This window comes from Podarcis gaigeae (assembly GCF_964106915.1).
Source record: "Podarcis gaigeae genome assembly, chromosome: 2".
NCBI lineage: Eukaryota > Metazoa > Chordata > Lepidosauria > Squamata > Lacertidae > Podarcis > Podarcis gaigeae.
The window spans coordinates 86,365,813-86,383,392 of record NC_139679.1 but is presented as its reverse complement, the minus strand read 5'-3'; the positions used below and the strand labels follow the sequence as shown (position 1 = coordinate 86,383,392).

The following is a 17,580-nucleotide window of genomic DNA, read 5'->3' as shown; positions in this document are numbered from 1 at the left end:
ATACAAATCTAGAGAGAGAAGCACATTTAAAGGAGGAGAAATTATATATATATATAAATCCCTTGCTTGTGAACATATGGACAACTGCGATAATTAGAGTGGATGACTGGTGGATTGTTTGAGATTTCATTGCACAATCCCCATGAAACATAAATGGAATTTAAACGCAAGCAGCAGCGTTGGGCAGTAGCTTAAATCGTTCTTTTTTAAAATTAATTACACAGATTAGATGTAGCTAAGTGTGCAAAGGCAACTTGCTATGAATATGTTTTGCCGAAAAGAAAATGGAAATGGTGGCACTTGGAAAGAGGTCTGCCTTTTTTCTACAGACTAAAATTGCATGGTACTCTGAGCTATTGTCAACCAGATTTATTTCTCCATCTAGCCCAGGATTGTCTATGCTGACTGGTAGCGGCTCTGCTGGGTCCTTGGCAGAGGTCTTTCCTATCACAGACTACTTGAGATTTTTCTTATTGGAGATGCTAAGGGCTAAATCTGTGATCATCATCTGCACAACATTCAAAATGTGCTCTATGGTCCTTCTGTTAACGCTATGGTTGTCAAAGTAATACAACATACCAATGCACAAAACCCACTGTTCTTGGGACATTTCAGATGCATGTAATGAACGTCTGCAGCACTCCTGCGTCTCAAACACTATCCTGCTGTATAATCACTGTAAACTGAAAGTTAAACCAGAACAAAGCAGGAGGGGGAGGCCTCTGGTAGTAGAGCAACACTGTTTTATACTTTGGACAGAATAGCTAGGGAAACCCAGACAGACGGGTAGGTATAAATAATAAAATTGCTATTATTAGTAGTAGTATCTGCCCTTGCCAAAATAAGTCCACTTACCACTGACTTCAGCCCATCATCAAACTGACTAAATCAGTCTGGGACTGGAGCCAAGAAAGCCATACAACTAAAATACTTGGTGGAAGTTATTAAGTATGACAGCATTTGCAAGTTAAAAGACCATGTTGCACAAGTACAGTGGTACCTTGGTTTATGAACTTCATCCGTTCTGGAAGTCTGTTCTTAAACCAAAGTGTGCTTTCCCATAGCAGCAGGGGACTCAATTTACAAATGGAACACACTCAACATGTTCTGCTTCCAAGGCAAAGTTCACAAACCAAAACACCTACTTCTGGGTTGGCAGCGTTCTTAATCCACGTTGTTCATCAACTAAGCTGTTCTTAAACCAAGGTACCACTGTATTGAATTAAAATAATCATGAGTTGTGAATTATTTGTAACAACAAACCTCACAGATCTTGCAACCATATCACATACTACTCAAGCAGGCTATGCACATTATCACATTTCACAGCTGTTTGAGTAAGGCAGACAAAAAGTTTACATGAATGAAGCACATGGTTGGTGTGATTCTTTGTCACTGCATCAACAACAGAGATGATGCCTCCCCCTTGATATAAGCAGTTGCTGCTCATTTCAGTTCTGAGGCTGCCTTTCTTGAAGTCCCAGGTAAACTGGCTATATATATCTAGACCATGGATTCTCAAACTTTCTACCCCCACCCCCAGGGCACAGTTGAGATTGCAGAAAATTACTGAGGCCCACCAGTCACAAAACTGTGGTGCAGGGGCAGAACCAGTCACAAAATGTGCCTTGGCTAAACCCCATGTTTTAGCAGAACAGTGTAACTTGCTGCTAGTTTCTTAACCACAGTCTGGTGGTCTTTTTGAGCTTCTTGGGCTCCTCCCTCCTCCTTTTCATTTATGCCTGTGTCATAAACATATGACATTTTGGATTCAGAACACAACCAGAGTTGTATGCCATACTTTGTGGGTTTGGATACTGCCTCATTTGACAACTTCCTCTGGATGGCAATAACGGTTCATCAGTTGAAACCTTCTCATATGGCACAAAGCATTGTGGGAGAGTCTTGGTAAGCATATCCTAAAGGTTATGTACAGAGCCAGTCTTGTCTCCAACACTAGTGGTTCAGGATGGAAGCAGATCATCAAGCCTGAGGGCTTTATTAATTCTTCTGAAAGTGGCCAGTGACATTGGCACTGTGCTCTGGAAAGTGTTGAGGGCAACCCTCAACAAGACATTATGTGAAGCTCTTTCCATGAACAGAGGAAAGTGATCAACTAAAACATCTTTGCTTGAGAGTAGTTATTAAGTCTGGCCACTTGCTGAGGTAAGAGTGCAGGTTGCTTGCAAGCATTTGCAGATGCAATTGGGCTCACAGTGACCACAAAAGCTGAATTAGTCAGCTTTCTGCAAAATGCTAGCTATGATGAAAAAAAGTTCCAATTCAATTTTGCTGGTTCTAACTGGAAAAAAGTTTGAGAAATCAGGTTTGTAAAGCGGTTTTGTATACCTATGGAGGTACTATTGACCTCTAATACAGTTTGCAGTGATATTAAAGAAAGAGTGTAATTTGTCTATTATGAAAATAGACATAATATTGTTTTTCACCCTCTACACTCCTTTTCTCACAATAAATGGAAAGAACAGACTCGGGCTAAGCTTCTGCAGACAGGATGAGAAACAAATAAATTTAAACAGCATTCTCTAGGCTGAGGACACTTCTCTTAGCACCTTGTGTACCTGGTTTCTGAGTTGTGTCAGTCAGTTTAATTGGGTAGAATAGAACTGAAAAGCCATTCAGAATAAAAACATCAAAATGTTATTAAATTAAGAAAGGGTGCCTCTAAACCACCACATAGCAAATCATACCTCGCCATACTGAGAACTACCTGGAGCGTAGGGTTGTGGAAGACTGATATCAATATTTTATTTTTAAAAAATCAGTGTTGTTTGGGTACATTTCACCCCACCTTTATAAACATTAAGTATCCACTTTTAAAAAACAGAAACAACCCCCCCCCAAAAAAAAATTCAGAGGTACCAAGCCTGTCAAGAGATTTAATTGCTTATGGAATATTATTCTTCACACATTTTTAAAGCTATTGTGAGCATTGCTTCATTTAGCTAGGAATTGAAAAGAACACATTAGTTCCTAAGAAATAATGTGGTTGCTCCAATTCTTATGCCATCAATTTTTAAAACTCATCCTGGTAAACAATTAAACAGAAATGCAAACCACACATTCAGGGGAGAGATTCAAATCCCTAAATGGATTTGCAAAGGTCATTTTAGGCTGAAAAGATGCTTGATGGTATCTCTTTAAATCATGTTCATTTCAAAGGCTTATCTAGCAAAGGAGCAGACAACATTTTGCAGCAACACACTTTGATCTGTTGGTTTCCCAAGAGATAAATTAATAATAACAACTTTAATTCATATGGATGGAATGATCTGAGGTTATTTTCACAGGGTTTTTTTTTAAAAAAAAATCCACAGATTTTTTTTTAACAAAGGGAATTATTAAAAGATGACATAGCTTTCAACCAAACCCATAGTATGGGGTCGGGGTGGGGGACTATGAATTATAAACGAGGTGGCTTTTTTAATAATAATAATAAAAAAGAAAATCATCCAGTTAAAAACCAATTATCCTTTAAAATGTGAGTTGCTTAAAAGGTTCAGCTTGTGAAGCAGTTTAACAGTGTGTGATGTGGAGGAGGCCCCAACAGATACATAATAGGGGCTGGCAGTCCCAGGTTTCAGCACAATGGTTCTCATTTCTCTTCTCTGCTGATCCACTCAGATAGATGTCTGATCTTGTTAGCATTCAGCCACTGCAAATAAAAGACAACGCTGCCTCACCTTCTTCTCAATGTGGGCCAACTGCTCCTTGTAGAAGGTGCCTCTCCTCTTCAGTTCTTCATCCTTCCACTGCAGTTCCTGGGACTGCAAGGAAATACAAAACAAGATGTTCACAAAAGAGAAGGAAGGAAGGAAGGAAGGAAGGAAGGAAGGAAGGAAGGAAGGAGATAGCCATGGTTGGGAGAAGGCTTGGGATAGGGTATAGATTGAAAGCAATTCCAATATACCACACTACACCAGAATGCTTGCAAGGCAAATGTTGTTTCTCTCAGAATGAATTATTTCAGCTTGACATACTATTTAATGCTTTCATTTTCTGTGCCTCATAACGAAAAGGTTGCCAAGATAAATACTCTTGAGGTGCTTCGACCTGGAGCGACCAGATGTCTCTACCATGCTTACAGCAAGTAGAACTGTTAGAGCAAGGTATGCAGCACAATGAAGTTTTAGAGTCTTGGACTAGTACAGGGTATGTACCACCTCAGACTGCAGGTTGGAGGCTTCCATGTCTGAATGCTTTCTTACGTTTTAAGAAAGAAACCAGGACCTAGATAGGTGATGAGATGCATACCCGCTTAGCTTCAAACACTAGATTACTGGGGGCTCCCAAATCATTGTCGGGAACCAAAGATGCACCGATGACCTTCCAACTAAGAATCCTGCAGGTGCCAGATATCACTTTGAACTTCACAGGGCACCTTCTAGGCTTTCCTCCTGTTCACCACCCCACCATTCCTTAGCTGCATAATAATAAGGAGGTTCAGAGTAAAATTGAGAATAGTGATAAGGGCCCCAGAACTCAGATTGCACTGTCACAACAGGACACATGAATCATTGCCTAAAGCATGTAGGACAACGATAAGGGAGGGGGCTATGACAGATGTAACATAAAATGAATTGCCATCCCTCCCCCTCTCCAGAACTGGTTCTGATTAAGCAGCCCAGTCAGAAGTGTTCCCTGTAGGCTCAGAGCTGTCATTTTATGGCCAGCTGCCATCCCAAGGAAAAGAAATAACAGAGAATAATAGAAATCTGAAAATGCAAGTTGTCAGTCTTTTCCTTCTCCATTTTTCTCTGGTGGAAGACAAACCATGGGGTCACAGAGAGCTGGCATTTGACCAGTCAACAATTTTGCCCTAGCCAAATCCCTATAAAGAGAGGATGTTGAACATGCTAAGAGGAGGATGCTTCATGGGTAAGTAAATCCTGTTCTTACCAACACCAAAACCCAGCAAACTCACTTCATTTGCCATGCACACATGATGCCATCAAGGATACAGCTAGCAGTTAATTCAAATAAAGCACCAGGCACATGTCTGGCTTCAGAGCACAGATGGGTCACATGAAGCCCTTGGCCCAATTTAATGTGAGTGGAAAGGAGGACAAAACAAAGGGAAAGGTGGCAGCAGAAATGAGTAATAAAGGATAGCAGAAAAGGAACACCGGAGAGATAGAAAGTGGGGTAACCCATCTGTCTTTGGCTCTGTCTTTGCCCACTTCTGACCCCGGTCCCACTGGCATGCTGCCCTTGGCAGATATCCCCTGAGGCAATGGGGCCCTACATAGTAAGAAGGTTGTCTACCCCTACTTTAGACTATGTTTGTTTGACTAATATGTCCAACGAGGCTTTTCAAAACCAATTAAAATTAGGCCGGCAAATTCTTCTTTCTACTTCCTCCCAGATCAGGATAATTAAAAGGTACACCCCCAGGCCATTGCAAAGAGGGAAAGCAGAAGCTTTCTGCTTATGATTCCCATCCTGAACAACATTCTTTGATTCTCCCAGCTACTATGGGAGAGACAGAAGTACATCCTCACATGCCTTCCTTTGGTGTGAGAAAGAGTTGCTATGAAAGATGAATATCCTTAACTTTAATACATACTAATCACAGCTTTTCCTCAGGATTTAATGAAGCAACAAGAGACTAACATCGTATGCAAAGCTTCCATTCCTGACCGATGAAGATCTAAAACAGAGAACCTGAAATGGTTGGAGTATTGACAAAGCAATGCTAGAATATTGCTGCTCAGCCTTCCCACTAGCCCAATAGTATGACTTCCATTATAGATTAGAGGTGGTAGAGGGAGGGAGGGAAAAGTTCTTGCAACTTTAAGACTTGTTCTCAATAACATGTTCATTTCAAAATGATACTCATGAGAGAACTAAGGCAGAAAGGAAAATGAACCTCAAAACATTCTGCTCAGCTTAAAAAGATGCTTTTGGTTTTTAACTTCACCTCCAGCTGTTATTACTGCGAACTGAAATACGCATTGTTGTTATGCTTGAAATATGTATTGGTAAACCCAGAGAGGGTGTCATTTGAAATATCACCATATCAAACATTACAAAACTGGGTTAGGCAATCAGGGACATTTTGTATGAATACAGGGTATTTATTAAGAGCTCACTTTATCCTGCTACTTATTCCCCACCTGAAGTCAGAAGCCCTGTGATGTCCCAAAGCAAGCTGGCTTCTGTGAAAATTACAATTTCAGAGAGTATGGACACCACAGGTAGCCAACAAAGTTTCAGACACTGCGAGTAAAATGCTTATACCAGCAGAAAAAAATGAGAATGTGATAGGGAAATGTTACATACCAATTCTAATTAGAAAGTTTCCAGTCTCCTTCTACAGCTTTCTGTATACTCCCCACCCTTTCCAAAAAAAGTTGAATCCTGCCCCTGACAGGGCCGGCCCACTCATGAGGCAAGGTGAGCTGATTGCTTCAGACAGCAGGATGTATGGGGGTGGCAGATCCCTTGTTCCTGATGTAGATCTTCACATACCCCTTCTTCTCTGACAGGGAGGAGGGCGCCATTTTGTGGTTCGCCTCAGGTGCCAAAATGCCTTGAGCTGGCCTTAGGTCCTGGACAATATGGGGTAGACTGTGGGTATGTGTGTAAGAGCAAGGAGCAGATTAGAAACTTCTGTGAACTTCCTTAAGTTATCTACCTCTAGGACTCAAATCTGATTTGGGGCAATTTCTCTTATCCCAGCACCCTCCTACACTCCATCCCATATTCTTCAGGAACAGGCTCTGAACCCTTCAGAGAAGGTTTGTTTGTTTGTTTGTTTTGTTTTTTTGAAGGAGGGACACAAATAGCTACAGGAGGGAAGAGGTGATGGTAAACATTCCTGCTGTTAAGTTATCTTAAGATCCAAGCCAACAGAGCTTGCTGGATGATCAAAGACAAAGCCACCAGTATATTATAGAATGGGATTTGCTCACAGGGTAAATCAATTAAATTATAATGAAACTATAGTCTTGATTTAATTATTTATTTTTATACTGAGCATGTACAGAATATCTTTTCATCACTACTGAGTACTCACAACAGACAGCACCCATTTGATTAGTTCCATCTGTTCTTCTATTTCTTAAATATTCCCTTGGCAATAATGCTTGTCAGTAGTATATTGTGCTACGTCTGGCCCATTTAGAAAATAATGACTTAGCTAGCAGTACAAAACTAGACCCAGTCTGTAGACCAGTCTGCTGGGTTACCAGACTTTCCTCTGTATCAGGAGAGCTAGAAATTTGTCTTTTAAAAAGGATGCTAAATAAATTCCAAACTTGCAAGGTACACAAAGTGAATATGGTTCTTGGCACACTAGGCTGAAAGAAGGCAGAGGACTACAAATAAGGATTACACTCCATTAGTTTGCTTTTTGCCCTTCAGAAGTATTTGATAGACTTCTCACTTATTACACCAGGCTTCTCAGGCCTGCCAAGTCTTTCTAAAGTTCTTTGTCTTCTCTATTTCCCATCAGCATAATTCATTTAGGTCTCCAAACCATTTTGAAAGAAAGAAGAAAAAGGAAGATTTTACTACAGGGTAAGGGAGCATCAAAAGAGTTCCGAACAACCAGCCACCAAGACAACTTTATATTCCATCCATTCAATTACTTGAAGGTTTGGCTGGTCAACCCATCCTATCAAGTTTGGTACCAGCAGCTGCAAGTATCGCTATACCCCTCAAAACCTACAGAAAATATTTTATGAATAAAATGTGATTTTCCGGCTTAACATCTTTTTAAATTGTAATGACAAAAAATAAAGCCCTGCATCAGCAATGACAATTGTATATGTGTAGTAACGACGTGATACTCTGTTATTTCTTTACTTTATCTCACAGCTAATTCAAAGGGGAAGATTATATGCATGCAGGGGAGAACAGGAGCTTACCCAGGCATCCAAATCCACAGGCTGAGCGACAGAGTGAAGGAAGAGAGAAAGGGAAGAGAGAACAAGTTAGTGATTTATGGAGAACACCTATTGCTATACAATAAAAGCTCTTAATAGGACCCCCCACACGAGAGGAAAGTGTATTTTTAAAATGACAAGCATTTTAAACAATGACGTCAAGTCTCCCTGTTGCTACTGTCCTGTAAGTGAATGCCAAAAAAATACGACTGAGATGGGTGGGTGGGAATGCAATCTCAAGGAATGATTCTTCATATCCCTGTAGAGCACACTCTAAGCAAAGGTCCTTGGATGTCTAAGCAAAGGACCTTGGAGTCATACTAATCACTGCACACTCTTACAGAGACCAACAATGGCATCTGAAACTGGGGGTCATGATAAGTATACTTAAAGAAAACAGGCACAGCATGGGGGGCAGGGGGGAGAGAGTACCAGGGTGATTTCCCTGGGTGCAAAAAAAAAAATTAGGGGCACGTCTCTGCAGCTGCCGCCCCGACCAGAGGCGCTTCCCATCCCACCCTCACCTGAGCAGCATACCAAGGAGCTGGGAGAGTCGAGTCCCTTGCATCCCTTGGCTGCGTGGCGTCCTCTGGCCAGACAGCAAGTCTTAGGGGGGTGGCAGTGCCCCAGCCTGAGGAGGCATGCACACATGTCCTGCTGCTGCTCTGCAGCTCTGTCCGGTAGCAGTGCCGCATGGAGGCACCAGTAAGGGGATGCAATACTTGCCTTACCCTGGGTGCTGGCAATCCATGTTACAACACTGGCCAGAAGGCGTGATGCTTCCAATTTCCCCAAGACAACTTGTTTTTCCCCTGCCCAAGGTTGGCTTACAATGATAATTGAAATATATGATGAGGGCAAGGTGGAAGAGGAGGAAGGTAAAAGGACAAACCTAAAGCTGGAAGGAACCCTGAAATTGTCCACTCCAACTACTTGCAATTCCAGGATACCCTGGGCTTGTAAGCCTCCTCAGAAAGAAGTGATTGTCTACTAGGAAGAAGAGTCCATAGCCTCTTTTGACTACCCTGCTCAACTAACTTCTGCAGGCAGAAAAACATTTCTGGATAATCCATCTAAGGGTACAATCCTATGCACACTTACCTGGAAGAAAGTCCCATTGAACCCAATGGTGCTTGCTTCTGAGCAGACATGTATTACACTACTGTATAAGTATGTATAGCTGCAAATTGAAGCCATCAGTCCTTGCTTTGTCCTCGTAAGCAGCTGCTTTCCTACTTCTCTACCACAGCCTTTTGCTGAAAATGGGACATGTCTGCCCATTCATTCTCTGCAAAAAAAAACCCCTTCTCCCTAAAAGGCCAGTTCACACTAGCAAACTCTTCCCCAAGACTGTGCAATTACACCAGCACACAGTGTAAGGTTGGTGTAAACCAAGCACACGGTTTCCAGCAAATGTGATCATGGAAATGGCAGCCAGCTCCCCACAGTTCACAGCAGCCTTTCTCCACACAGATAGTCAAGGAGGGTGTGTGTGTGTGTGTGTGTGTGTGTGTGTGAGAGAGAGAGAGAGAGAGAGAGAGAGAGAGAGAGAGAGAGAAGTAGCTTCAAGGTGAAGACCCAGTTGTTTCACTAGTATGATTCCTTCTGGAGCTGTGCTGGAGGTTTTTTTTTACTTAATAGGGTGATCCTTGTTCTAGCTAAATGTACATTATACAGCCAGACCAATGCCAAGCTGTTTTCCTCTCTCCCTTTTCTTAGCAAGCTGATTATTTAAGGACTTCACAGTGAAGCCACACAGACTGCAGGGAGCTCAGTCTGCTCACAAAAATAAACTGCAACACACACACACACACACACACACACACACACACTTTTTATTATTATTATTTTGACTTAAGCAATAACCCAGCAGCAGCAGAGTAAGTACAAGACAATAAACATCTCTCATACCCATAAACTTCCTGGCTTCAGACTGAGGTGTTTATGAGGAAGCCAGCGCACTCATTTGTTGTCAAGGGCCGCTGAGTCTCCCATACTTCTTGGGGCTACACTGGCTTGGCAGCCTATTCTTTAAGTGGTAACCTCTTCTGAGGTCTGGCCTTTATTATCGTGATTATTTATCTGAAGGGGGTCCGGTGAGGTGGGACGAATGTTCTTGTTGGCCACAGTTCAGAGCTGAAGCTGACAGAGAGACAGAAAACGGCTCCCCATTTATATGAGTTGCTGTCATTTTAAACAGCACAGATAAGTTACCCAAGGAGGTGGAAGGATTATGTGAAATTGGCTGCATATTGCCTGCCTAACCTCCTGCCCCCCTCTTGCCACTGCCCTGGATGGAATTAAATGTCTACAGGTCAGACAGGTGAGCCAATTTCCTCCCTCCTCTAGGAAAACAAGGATAAGACTGTCATTAGCCCCCAACAGCACACCACACATGCAGCATGTTCGCTGGCAATCAATAACTTGATCATGACAACAGTCTGGTTCAAGCAATGCTTTCTCTCTGCAGTAGACTGCAAATACAGGTAGAGAGAGAAAGCATTGTTTGAACCAGACATACACTATATATACCTTAAATGCACTATATTTATTCACAGCCACAGTGTGTGTGTGTGTGCGCGCGCACACAGTCAGATGTCAGCATGACAGGCGATGGATGGCATATTTACAAAGGAAATGCTCTCTCTCCAGTGCATCATCAATCTCAGGCTAGGATGACTATAGGCAACACTTTACCAAATGGTAATCTACTACAGTGTTCATATACTGGCCTTTCGGCAAGCTGGTTCTACCAAACAATGAGGAAAATTCTACCAGACTTTCCTGCAGCTGTTCAGAAATCCAGGGGAGTGGTAATACTCTCCACAACATTGGGAAAGGTGTTATATTAAAATGGCTTACTGTGTAGTAGCAGTTGGCTGGCATCTGTCTGTCTCAGGGACAGTGGAGTGTGCCTTTGGGGGTGAAGTCAAACCATTAGAGAATAGTAAGTTACTACTTGGGAAGTGGTAACTATATTCACCCTTAGCCTGCCACATACAGTGGTACCTCGGGTTACATACGCTTCAGGTTACATACGCTTCATGTTACAGACTCCGCTAACCCAGAAATCGTGCTTCAGGTTAAGAACTTTGCTTCAGGATAAGAACAGAAATCGTGCTCCGGCGGCGTGGTGGCAGCAGGAGGCCCCATTAGCTAAAGTGGTGCTTCAGGTTAAGAACAGTTTCAAGTTAAGAACGGACCTCCAGAACGAATTAAGTACTTAACCTGAGGTATCACTGTACAGCTGTTATTCTGCTTGAACTACACCACCCGTTCTTCCATCCACACAAATTTGTTTTGTGTAAATACTGATTCTTTAAATCATAGTGCTCATAGCTGGCTCAGAAAATGGGACATTTGAACTCTTTTTTTTAAAAGAAGAAGAATGGGATCTCTCTAGATTATTCATAAAACGAAATAGTTCATGATTCTTCATTTGTTATAGTTATTACATAAATACTAAAGCCTCATTTTCTAAAGCTATAGGTTCACACCTTCCACAGAGAATAAAATTAGAGGGCAATAAAAATGGAAGAACCTTATTAAAGAGATTAGGTGTAAAAGAACACAATATATTGCTAGAAAAAGCCAAAGGATACTGATTAAAGGACAATATAAGGAAGCGAACATTACAGAGGGGTTTCATTGCCATTATCATTCAGAAGGCACAATGTCCAAGCTGCATTAACTAATATTGACTGATAACACATTCGGAGAAGCAAGTGTTGGTTTTCAAGCTTAAGTTGCTTGGCTAAGAGTAAAACACCATTTTCTTTTTTTATTCTCTGCCCAAACAGGCATGGCTTTCAACTCTGCCAGTACTTGAGCCATATAATAACTCCTGGCCAAACAAAGCTAAAGCAAATAGTACAAAATCAACTTTTCAACAAGCATTGTAGGGAGACATTACAGCAAACCATACTAAGGGAGACTTATTCCTGTATAGTCTGTGGAGGGGGGCGGGGGACAGCAACCCAAGAACAGCTTGATTTTGGCTGCAAAGGTCACTAATACCATAATATTTTTTAAAGTTGGGTGTGACTTTAAAAATGATTTTAAAGGGCTGTAACTCACTGGTAGAGCACATGTTTGGTATGCCAAACTGCTCAGGTTCAATCACCAGCATCTCCAAATAGGGCTAGCAGAGACTCCTGCCTGACATCCTGGAAGGTCACTGCCAGTCAGTGCAGACAATATTGAGCTAGATTGACCAGTGGTCCAACTCTATATAATGTAGCTTCCTGTGTCTCCTTATAGTTAACAATCATTTCCCAAAGGATAAAATAATGGAATAAATGCCTTATACTTCAATGTCCACTTGAAGCAAACTCTTAACACTTGTGGGATGCGGTCAGAAATGTGTGCACATGGCAGCTTCCTCATCCTGAGCCTAAGAGTTATTTTCAGCATTATGCAGAGGTAAACTCAAGTTTGCCACTAAGTGTGTATTAAATGGAGCTGCTGCCAATCACACATTCCTGTCAAGCATACCGATATAATATATGAGCTTTGCAAGCACATTTATCACAGTTACTCTTCCCACTTTTTCAGAGGTACATCTTTCTAGCACCTAGACATTTTTCTTCTTTACTTGTCTGATCTGTAGGTTCCCACATTAAAAAATGTGATGCATGAAGTCACATGTGAAAAGGCAAAATAGATGTTTAACAAAATTCTATTGGTAAACTGACATTTTTGCATTAGGTTGGCATTGTTATCCCAAGCAATAGTATCTCCATTCCTCCCAATATGGAAGCTGTTCAATAATCGTAATACATTTTGCTTAACTGTCCCAAGTTCAGTTGCAATGTATCAGAGATGGGATGATCAAATATTGCACAGAATCTGTCTGATCCAGTATCACCAGCATAAAATGTTAGCATGCCTGCCTTCAGGTTGAACAGGAGTTGGTCATGCTGGCTGGAGCTCGTAAGAAGGGAGAACTTCATTTTCACAAATGAAATTTAAGCTAGTTTAGCCATGCAGGACTTTTGAAACCATCTACAACATTTTCCTTTTCACAGCACACACCAGTGACCTGATCTATGTTGTTGTTGTTGTTGTTTAGTCGTTTAGTCGTGTCTGACTCTTCGTGACCCCATGGACCAGAGAACGCCAGGCACCTCTGTCCTCCACTGCCTCCCGCAGTTTGGTCAAACTCATGCTGGTAACCTCGAAAACACTATCCAACCATCTCGTCCTCTGTCGCCCCCTTCTCCTTGTGCCCTCCATCTTTCCCAACATCAGGGTCTTCTCCAGGGAGTCTTCTCTTCTCATGAGGTGGCCAAAGTACTGAAGCCTCAGCTTCACGATCTGTCCTTCCAGTGAGCACTCAGGGCTGATTTCCTTCAGAATGGATAGGTTTGATCTTCTTGCAGTCCATGGGACTCTCAAGAGTCTCCTCCAGCACCATAATTCAAAAGCATCAATTCTTCGGCGGACCTGATCTATACTATACACTAATCCCTTTGGCAGAAGTGATAAAGTGCTCCTACCCCTTACTGAGAAGCAGTACCCCCAGGGTGAGCAGGGGGGTCATCGATTAGTGCTTCTCTCACCCCCATTTCAGCTTGATGGCAGCAGCTGGTAGGGGACCTGAAATGTGCGATATGATTACCTTTATTCAGACAGCAACTTCTGCTTCTTGTTCCAGCCAGGCTTGTGTGCTGGAGAACCTTACCGTAAAGGGGCTAATCCCACAGCCAAGGAAACATACAGACCACAGCTCCATGGGACACAGGGCGGTGCTCTCTTCCACACAGAGAAAGGGTCAGCAGAAGACAACACACTGAAGGCTGACATAGTACAAATTTAGAAGAATGGAGGGGAAGTTCACAGTATCCCTGAGTAGCTCCCAAAAATTCTAAACGAAAGCATCAGAAGTATCTGTGTCACACCAGACTACCTGTGGGTCAGACCTCATTTCCTAGATAAGGGAAGATTGGGGTGTTTTCTTTTCTTTTCTTCATGAAAAATTTACATAGCCCAAGGTGTTTCTATGGTGATATGTATTAGAGAACTTCAAAGCTGCAACTAGGTCCTTATTTTCTAGGTCTCTTTCCTTTTCCCCTTCACTGTCAAACACTTTTTCTGTAATGGGAGACTGAAGCCAGCATCAGTATTAAATGTAACAGGAGGCAGAGATGCAGCCACTTCAGCTGACAAGAGGAAGAAGCAGGGAGAGAAGGAGCCGACAGCAGTAGGATCAATTTTGGAGAACGGCTCTGGTGAAAATTGCCCATTCCAATGTATCCCCAATGTACACATTTTTATAAACACTGTAGATGAAAAGCTGCAGTAAAGATCTGTTCTCCTTTGTGATTCAAGGGCAACAACACTCCTAATACTTCTGTAGTGCCTGCAAATAGGCTTGCTTTGCCCAGAGCTGATACTGTTACTTTTGTGGTGAATGAAGACTGACTGAAATGCCTTACAAAATACCAGAATAAACCAGACCCTCATGGTTTTCTTTAAACATTTAACCCCCATTAAAGGGGTCTCCCTTTCCCTTCTTCCAACTCTTGAAAACAAACGCCTGTCAACAAGAGAAATACTAAAGGCCTTAAAATCGAGAGAGAGAGAGAGAGAGAGAGAGAGAGAGAGAGAGAGAGAGAGAACCAAGCAATGCAGAATATTGCCTAAGGCCTTCAGATGCCAACAGCTGCTACACTGAAAAATTCAGGAAAATCACCCTCATTCCAGAATCTTGTACTTTTACTATATATACTGTTCCTATTACAGTCAGTTCTACAGACCCATGGGGTTGCCTTCCACTTTAAAAGGAAGGCCCTCTGGCTGACTGGGAACGGTTATGGACCACTGGTGTGAAATTCACGGCATGTAATGCCTTGAAAGAAAATATTATGAAAATGATTTATAGGTGGTACATGACACCAGTCAAGCTTGCAAAAGTATATCATTTGCCTGATAATAAATGTTGGAAATGCAAGGAAACTGAGGGAACATTCTTTCACCTCTGATGGACGTGCCCAAAGGTTAAGGCTTTCTGGGAAATGATCTATAATGAACTGAAAAAGGTATTTAAGTATACCTTCCTTAAGAAACCAGAGGCCTTTCTCTTGGGCATTGTCGGCCAGATGGTGTTAAAGAAGGACAGAACTTTCTTTATGTATGCAACAACAGCAGCAAGAATACTCATCGCAAAGTACTGGAAGACACAAGATTTGCCCACCCTGGAAGAATGGCAGATGCAATTGATTGACTACATGGAATTGGCAGAAATGACTGGCAGAGTCCGAGATATGGGAGAAGAACAAACGGAAGAAGATTGGAAGAAATTTAAAGACTATCTGCAAAAACATTGCAAATTATTTGAATGTTAAAGTGATGCACGATATAAAGATAGTGCGGCATTAGTGACATAGTTGAAAGGAATATGTAAAGATGTTTTATGAGCTATAAGTAAAGAAATATAGCAATATTAACCAATGTTAAAATGATGGGGGATTAGAAGATAAGTGGTCAGTAGCGGAATGGTTAATCTTAAAGAAAATAAGTAATATTAAAATTAATCAAAATAGTGGAAGGATTTGCTGAAAACAAATTAGAAAATGGAATACGGAAAGGGGAGGTGTGAGGAAGTCGGAAAAGTAAGCTACAAGAAATTAAGATTTGAACTTATATACTTTTTTCTGTTTTTGTATGTTTTATATGTTTATTGTGTTTTGTTTGTTATTGTGTTGTTTTGTGTTGTTATGATAAAAATTTGTTGAAACTTTAATAAAAATATTTTAAAAAAATAAATATAAATAAATAAATAAATAAAACAAAGGCCCTCTGAAAACATATATTCCCACCCCACACAGCAACGTGCCCTAGATTGTACCTATGAATTGAGCATGGAAGCCCAAGTTCATATACACAGTCCTCTCCCAGCCTTCCAAACTGTATGGCCAAACCAGGAGATACCCATGATTAATTGCTGGATTTCCCTGACCATGAGAGATAAATCACTTGCTCAATCAGGAAAAATCTCCATAGGATTTCTCCATTCAATAATTAAATATATCCCTACAATAAGTGGAAGAGAAAAGTGAACAAATGAGCATGAGACCTATTCTTTGTTTTTTGTTTCTTCCTGGTGTTTCCTGCTTGGCAGGGGGTTGGACTCGATGGCCCTTGTGGTCTCTTCCAACTCTATGATTCTATGATTCCTGGCGATGAGATCTTTTGAACAGGGATCACCTTGTTATTGTTAATATTAATCATTACTATTAGCAGTCATGGGCAAAGTGAAAACTTCCAACTAGTTGAAGTTAAAAGTTAGCAGTCCTTTAACTTAGCTCAAATTAATTTTAAAGTTAAATATATCCCGTCTCAAGTAGTTTAAAATTCAAGATAAAAAGAAAGTAGCTAGATAAAAGCTGATTTGTGAAAACAACGTAAAACAGTGAGTTGCCTTGAAGGATCATTGTTCATTTCCAAATGGAATGAGTAAGTTTCTTTGCCATATGCCCACAGAGGCACAATAACCTACTTGAACTTGCCTGGTTCACCTGAAAACATTATACAGTGGTGCCTCGCAAGACGAAATTAATTCGTTCCGCAAGTCTTTTTGTCTTGCGAGTTTTTCGTCTTGCAAAGCACGGTTTCCCATAGGAATGCATTAAAAATCAAGTAATGCGTTCCTATGGAAACCGCCTTCAGACCAGGTCCGGGGACAGTCTGTCCCCCGACCTCTTCTGAAGGCCGACGGGGGGTGAAAGTCTTTGCTCCCCCCCCAGCCTGCCTTCCCGGGACAGCGGAGACTTCTCCGCTGTTCCAGGGCGATCTTAAAATGCTGGCAGGCGGCAGGAACCCTTCGCTGCCGCCCGCCAGCATTTTAAAATCGCCCCAGGACAGCGGAGGAATTCTCCGCTGTCCTGGGGCGATTTAAAAGCCCCCGGGAAGGCAGGCAGGGGGGACAAAGACTTTTGCCCCCCGCCAGCCTTCAGAAGAGGTCCTGGACCTCTTCTGAAGGCCGGCGGGGGGCAAAAGTCTTTGTCCCCCCTACGTGCCTTCCCGGGAGTGCGGAGAAACGCAGCGCTGCGTTTCTCCGCTCTCCCGGACGGTTTTTGAACGCAGGCGGGGGGGGGAGCAAAGACTTTTGCCCCCCGCCCGCCTTCAGAAGAGGTCCAGGACCTCTTCTGAAGGCTGGCGGGGGGCAAAAGTCTTTGCTCCCCCCTGCCTGCCTTCCCGGGAGAGCGGAGAAATGCAGCGCTGCGTTTCTCCGCTCTCCCGGGAAGGCAGGCAGAGGGGACAAAGACTTTTGCCCCCCGCCGGCCTTCAGAAGAGGTCCAGGACCTCTTCTGAAGGCGGGCGGGGGGCAAAAGTCTTTGCTCCCCCCCGCCTGCCTTCATAAGCCATCCGGGATAGCAGGAAGTGCTTCCCTGCTATCCCAGACTGCTTTTAAAATGCTGGCGGTGGGGAGCAAAGCAAAGCCTTTCGGCCCCCGCCGTCCTTCCTGGACCTCTTCTGAAGGCCGGAGGGGGGGGGGGAAAGGCTTTGCTCCCCACCGCTAGCATTTAAAAGAGGTCCCCGGAGATTTCCCTATGGGCTTTCTTCTTGCGAAGCAAGCCCATAGGGAAATTCGTTTTGCGAAGCGCCTCCAAAACGGAAAACCCTTTTGTCTAGCGGGTTTTTCGTCTTGCGAGGCATTCGTCTTGCGGGG

General features: G+C 42.6%; 1 protein-coding gene across 6 annotated transcripts in view; it reads right to left on the bottom strand.

The window, feature by feature from the left end:
- Window positions 1-17,580, bottom strand: part of CHCHD6 (coiled-coil-helix-coiled-coil-helix domain containing 6) — a 203,195-nt gene that overhangs the window by 132,632 nt on the left and 52,983 nt on the right. For 2 of the 6 annotated variants that reach the window (XM_083721793.1, XM_083721795.1), the window contains exons 5-6: window positions 7,890-7,910; window positions 3,702-3,785 (exon numbers count right to left, since the gene is read on the bottom strand). The exons of 2 other annotated variants lie outside the window; for them this stretch is intronic. In XM_083721793.1, coding sequence (XP_083577919.1) covers window positions 3,702-3,785; window positions 7,890-7,910 — 105 coding nt within the window. The remainder of the gene's footprint in view (window positions 1-3,701; window positions 3,786-7,889; window positions 7,911-17,580) is intronic. 2 more of the 6 variants (XM_083721796.1, XM_083721794.1) reach the window with 1 other exon arrangement.